At 42.4% G+C, this 6,751-nt stretch overlaps 1 protein-coding gene across 1 annotated transcript; it reads right to left on the bottom strand.

The window, feature by feature from the left end:
• Positions 1–2,438: 2,438 nt before the first annotated feature.
• Positions 2,439–3,410, bottom strand: LOC147887926 (microbial Terpene synthase-like protein 13). Its single transcript, XM_087393254.1, has one exon. It carries the CDS (start codon positions 3,408–3,410, stop codon positions 2,439–2,441), a length of 972 nt encoding a protein of 323 aa, XP_087249380.1.
• Positions 3,411–6,751: the final 3,341 nt, after the last annotated feature.

The raw sequence follows: 6,751 nt of genomic DNA, 5'->3' as shown, positions 1-6,751 counted from the left end.
ACATGTCTTGGTAATTGGATAGCAATGAAGACCTAAATTTGGAAGGTATTCAAGCTTTTGGTCTTCTTTATTGATGGTAATCTTCTTTGTTCCTTTCCTTAGTTGGATACACTGATTTTGATTGGGCTAGTTCACACTCTCAAATGAGATTTACAAGTGACAATTGTATCTTTATCAATCGATACCTCGTTCCTTGGACAAGAAAGAAACAATGTTCACTAATTGACTTTCAAGTACTCATCTTAGATGTGATAATCAGAGTGCTACAAGCATTATGTTCAACAAGAAAACCAAACATATTCAATAGACTATGTGATTGTTGATATATCAACAAAGGGGCTTGAGTAAGGTCGATTCCCCTATTTGTGTACAGTGTGATGGATTTGTAGTTTTTCTATCCTCATGAAACATAGCCAACCTCATGTATATAGATTATGCATCACACTATACAATACATATCATGTAACATGTAAGAGTGAACATATCATGTAGTATATGACATTTTCTATATCGTTGCAACTCTTAGTCTATGACCATTGTTATACAATCATTTTACCTTTGAACATCGCATAATGATTGAAAAAAAAAAAGCTAGCTTGTAGGTGCATAGAAACTTTACACAGAATTCATGTAACATGGAGAAGGAAGTTAGATTCCTATGTATACATAGCCGCTTGTCAAATTCTACCTTTAACGGATTTTCTTCCATTTCCACAAAGTGAAGAACTAGTGTTAATCTCTAAACCAATAGGAAAAAGAAGGCATTGACAGAATTATGGAAATGTAGGCTATTGGACAAATCTTTCTTGATGTAGAGTTGCAAATATTGGCCCATGCTACCATTTTCAAGGCTTCAGTGGAAGTAAGTATACGTAAACTCCATGCATAAGGTTTTAATAAGCTAGAACTTAAAAATTCCAACCTTAAAGATGTAGCAAGACAACTTATGCCATCGATACTCCATCGATATGAGTAATTGGAGGACTAATTTTAGAGCTCATATGAGAAAGTTATAGTAATTAATTTTGGGTGAGCCCAACCAACTTGTAGAATTTTCAAATTCACCATTGGGCTAAACTTTACTATTATTTGTTGATTCCTTGGTAGCATCCCGCTAATGACTAAGATGTACGTGTGTATAGAGTGCTAGGTTACTCACATATGTGCTTTCTATGCATGGATTGTGATATCCTCACCCGAAATAATGTTGATTGCAGATCATAGTAGTTGTTTGGTAAAATGAGGGGTTAGAAAAATCCACTAACTGCAAGATTTCATCAATCAGGGCTCTCATGTGGTATCTATGCTCAGTTAATGAGTCTATGCTTACCTTTGAACATTGCATAATGATTGAAATAATACTAGCCAGCTTGTAGGTGCATAGAAACTTTACACAAAATTCATGTAACATGGAGAAGGAAATTAGATTCATTTGTATACATAGTCACTTGTCAAATTCTACCTTTAACTGATTTTCTTCCATTTCTGCAAAGTGAAGAACTAGACTTAATTTCTGAACCAATAGGAAAAAGAAGGCAGTGACAGGCTTATGGAAATGTAGGTTATTGAACAAATCTTTCTCGATGTAGAGTTGCAAATATTGGCCCATGCTACCGTTTTTAAGGCTTGAATGGTACTTCAACTCCATGCATAAGGTTTTTATAAGCTAGAACTTAAAAATTCCAACCTTAAAGATGTAGCAAGATGACTTATGCCATCGATATGAGCACTTGGAGGACTAATTTTAGAGCTCAGACGGGAAAGTTATAGTAATTAATTTTGGGCGAGGCCAACCAACTTGTAGAATCATCAGATTCACCATTGGGCTAAACTTTACTATTATTTGTTGATTCCTTGGTAGCATCCTGCTAATGACTAAGATGTACGTGTGCATAGAGTGCTAGGTTACTCACATATGTGCTTTCTATGCATGGATTGTGATATCCTCACCCGCAATAACATTAATTGCATGCAGATTGATATAGTATAGTTGTTTGGTACAATGAGGGTTATCGAAATCCACTAACTGCAAGATTTCATCTATTAAGGTCAACTTTAGAAGTACATCCAACTTTAGAGGTGTATCCAATTCTCCAAATGAGGGCTTCTCAAAACACGCCAACTTTAGAAGTACATCCATTTCCAGGTTTAGTTTCTCAACCCCAACATTTTTGCATAAATGAGCATTGAGGACACATTGGTAGACTAGTAGAGTAGTTTCCATGATCAGCAAGGTCTACATAGAAGTATGATCAAACAAAAAAGATATTCTTACATGTTATGTATGATAGACTCCCGTGAGCTCCAAAGTCATACCTTTGTTTATTTTGAGTTGCCCGCTTTTTATTTGAGGATTTATATATTTAATAGGGTGCCTTTCGAGGCTCCACGCTTTTTATTTTGGGGTTGCCCGCATTTTGTTTGGAGTATTTATTTATTTAACTCGACGTTTGAAGGTCACACAAATGACCTACCAACTCGGGGTCGAAAGGAAGATTTGCAGCGTTGAGCTGCCGAGGGATGCCATCAAGGGTGTAACGGGGTGTTATAGTCGACCAGAAGTAATTCCCAGCCATCAAATTCCCTAGCGCTTCCAAGTAGCTCTCTATTCCAGGTTTCTGGATCAGGCTGTATTTCTTGATCTCGTTCATTAGGCGAACGCATTCCGACTCGCACCGTCTTACCAACTGACAAGCTTTGGAAACGGCGTCTTCCATATTGGAGGACTCGTCATTAAGTAGCATCACGGCAAGGATATTGAAGTAATCGCCCTTGGAAGCCTCAGCTTCGAAAGACCACATATCGTTCAGCCAGGCGACTTGGCCTACTACAGCATCATGGAGTTGGGAAATGAGAGGATGAGAGACTGTCTCTTCATCCAGCTCCATCTGTAGCGAGTACTCCATGAGGAGACATAATGGCCTCACTCCAGCATCTTTTCCACGATTGCGAATGAACTTTTCTACTTGTGGAACTGTGCCAGATTTGCGAAACGGACCATGAACTTCGACAGCAGCAATCATGTCATTCATGATCTGAAAGAATCGAGACTGCTGCGTCGGAGGCATATCCTCCGTAATTTCCGTCCACCAGCTCCACCCACTATACATGATAGTACTAGCCACGCCAGGATTGACGTTGCTGGCAAGATCAGCGGTCGTTTTCGCATGAAAAACGCTGGCCGCGGCACGAATGACTTCAGCGCGGGAAGAGCCGGCTGCCTGCAGGACCTCGTCCGGAACGTCTAGGGTGGAATCAAAGAAGCAAAACCAGGTGAGATATTTGGCACTGGCAGCCACCCGCTTCGCATCAGTACCGTTAGCAAAGAAAAGGCATCCCAGCAAAGGATATTGGCAAGAGAGAAACAGCTTTCCCTCATCGGATTGAGGAGAAATGTTGAGCTGAGACATAGACCAAGAGTCACAGGCTTCGATGATAGAGCGAACGTGAGGATGGTAATTCAAGGGGAAAGAGCAATGAAGACGAGGGATAATGGGGGGTGACAAGTTATGGAGCGTGGGCAGATGGGCTGTAGTGCGGTTGGGCTGAGCATGGCAGGTAATGGTCAAGGCAGGGGAGGGGCCGTGGAGGAGGAGGGGATGAGGAAGTGTGTGCAGAGAAGAGGAGCCGAGGCGAGGGTGGCGATGCAAGATGGTGAGGGAGGAGCAGTGGCTGAGGGAAAGAGCTTTCTCCATTGTGTGTGTGTGTGAGTTTTCTCTCTAAGCCGAGGCCTAAATAGACTTCATGAGCCCCACGTAGCTCACACCCCTGCTAGACCTAAATAGACTCCATGAGCCCAATTAGCACAGTACTGTGTCCGTACGTTACGCATGCAGTCCCTTGCTCTCGGTTGAGCAATCCACATTGATTATATATATATATATAAAGAGTACATCTCTCTCTATACAGACATAAAAATCCCTCTCTCTATATATGAAATAGTACATCTCTCTCTCTCTCTCTCTCTCTACAAAATATGGTTTTGAAAATATTTCTTTTTTTGTTTACATACAAGAAGCGTACCATTTAAACGGGGTACTCACACACTGAAGAGAAAAAGGGTTTATTCTATTTCACAAATTGAACCGAAAAAAAGGTGCATTCTATTCCTTAAAAAATCATGTGACTATATGTACTTGTAGCATGTATGTTCAATAGACAAGGCTTTTCAAATCTTTTTTTTGCACGTTTTACATATAGAAGCCTGAAGCGTACCATTTAAAGGGGGTATTCATAGATTGAATAGACAAAGGGTGCATTTTATCCATAAAAATTTCATAAACAAGGTAGTTTTAAATAAGGATTTAGACACCGAGGTGGGTGTAACACAAGCACACACCTTTGGATACGGTCCAGTGTAGAGGGTAGGGTAAATGAAAATGTAGGTAGTTATGCCAGAATCTAGACCTAGGGAGGCCACGTACTATGTAAAAACCCCATATAGCACATGTGATCAAGGGGTATTAAAAAAGCCCCCTACTTATATATTTTTATAACCTATATACACCTCTTTTATAAATTTTTTGATGATTAAAGTATCCCTTATGTATGACAACTTTCACTTTTTTGAATTAAGAAACCCTTATGTATATATATTTTTTCATAACTCCATAAAACTAGAAGTATGGCAATCATTGAACACTTAATTGCCAACTTGAAATTAAACTTGAATCCTAGCATTTTATCAAAATTTTAAAAGAAAAATACAAAGGAGTAAAAGTATGGACATGAGATGCATCGTCGAGAACGTAATTCCTAACTTGAAATCGAGCTTGAATCCTAGCACTTTATCAAAATTTTTAAAGGGAAAAACCGTCTTATTATTGACTTAGATGCCGCAAGGTAACATACCCATACCAAGTGTGGCATCAAGGACCGTAGTCCATAAAGAGTAGTAAGGGTCGATGCTAATGTGGTAGCACGGGAGATGCAGATGAGTCTGCACACTCCCAGTGCTCTAGGTCTCTCCTTCTCCATGAGACACAGTTCTAGTATAGTCTCTTGCCCTCCCCTCTCACAGGCCGCAGTACCCTCCCTACCACTCGCTCTCCTACTCCTCACTCCTTAAGCACTCGCTCCACCCCTCGCTCTACCTCCGCTACTCCCACCCCGCACGCTGGCTCCGCTACTCTCTCCACTGAGCATTCTTCGAACTATGTTTTGCCCAAGGACTTGTTCTACCAAGTGAACATCATTGGGAAAGTTGTAGAGGATAAGGACAGGAGGTAGGTATTATCGATCTAATGAGGTACCATGCGGTGTCTCTGCAATATGTTATAAAAAGGTCCCGCCCCCACCGTGCTCGCATCTGTTGCTTTTGTCTTCCAGTGTCTTTGTCGCTTTTGTCTATCGGAAGGAGGAGGGACACATGATATGGATAATAGGGGTGTGGATAGATAAGGTAAATCATGATATGTCTCCCTCCACCTCTCTCTCTCTCTCTCTCTCTCTCTCTCTCTCTCTCTCTCTCTCTTTGTGGAGGGTGGCTTATAGGCTCTACAATCATTCGCTCTCGAAGTCTACCTAGACATTCTTTGATGGAACTCTTGCTGCTATAGCTAGATAGAAGCTGGAAGAGGAAGCAAACAAGCTTATTGGTGAGACAGAAGTATAGGAGGGTGTCAAGGTTGTGGGCTGAGGATTAAGGGGGAGTGTGACAAGGAACCTTGGGAAGGTACGGGGGGCTAGAGGAGAGCACCAACACTTATGCAAGAGGTGAGGGGGGACAAGATGTTTGAAAGGTCACCTCCCCATCTGTAAGCCCCCAAATGAGGATAGGCCTAGATAAGAGAAGAGGAGTGGCTACCACATCGACATCAGCAAGGCTGCCATGTGGGAATCCCAAAAAGAGATCCCACTCGGAGCCTTAGAGGCTACATCAAGGGAGTAGATGTCTAGAAAAGATGGCAGGGCAGTGTACCTTGGATCTTGCCTGGCAGGAAGCGACTAAGGGGCAACAAGAAGATGTAGTAGTGGAGCTGGAGAGGTAGCCTTAGCAGATGGCACAATTAGGGTAGACCATGGCCTGGAAGAAGGCAGATGTGTAGGGCGCACAAAAGAGTAGGTGGTACAGCAAAGGGAGGGGATGCAAGAGGGCAACACCCTACCCTTATATAGGGCCAAACAGGTTGGTTGGATAGCCAAAAAATTACCTAGCACACAGGCCCATAAGGGCTGCCCACGGCCCCATAAGGGCTACCCACAGCCCCATAAATAGAGAGCTGGTGGGGTTGGTTGAAGAGCCAGCAAAAGCAGTCGGCCGAGAGTCACAGCCATTATGGCCCTATCGGTCGGTCAGCCTTGTGAAGGGCCAATAGTAAGCCATTATGGCCCTGTTGGTCCCTACAAGGGTTGCCCTAAAGGTGCCCATAAGATAGCCACATATATTTGAAGAACATCAAGTTAAGGAGTTTGTGATTCTGGACACACATATTGTGTGAGCTCCTAGGCTATTCTACCAGTCTTTTGCTATGCATACCTTCTATTGGTCACTTTCAAACATGGTATGAGAACCCAAGTAGGAGGCTCACAACTGTGGGAGCTTGAAGGCAATGAGCTTTCTAAAGGATGAACCTAATTCAGTGGCTCTAGGGAATCGACTCCATGACTGGGGATTGTTCCTTGGAGAGAAGGAGGGTGACTCCAATCCCCATAAGGGTTGCCATGTAGGTCCCCATAAGGGCTCCTACCCATAGCCCCATAAAGGGGGAGCTTATGGGGTCTGTTGAAGGGCTAGCACTTAGCCATTATG

Source organism: Dipteris shenzhenensis, chromosome 22 (assembly GCF_047967505.1).
Source record: "Dipteris shenzhenensis isolate YYH24624 ecotype China chromosome 22, Dip_SZ_1.0, whole genome shotgun sequence".
NCBI lineage: Eukaryota > Viridiplantae > Streptophyta > Polypodiopsida > Gleicheniales > Dipteridaceae > Dipteris > Dipteris shenzhenensis.
This window is presented reverse-complemented; position numbering and strand designations above follow the sequence as displayed.

Excerpts from the sequence above, each read along its gene's own strand:
- LOC147887926 (XM_087393254.1), bottom strand. The coding sequence starts at position 3,410 with ATGTCTCAGCTCAACATTTCTCCTCAATCCGATGAGGGAAAGCTGTTT.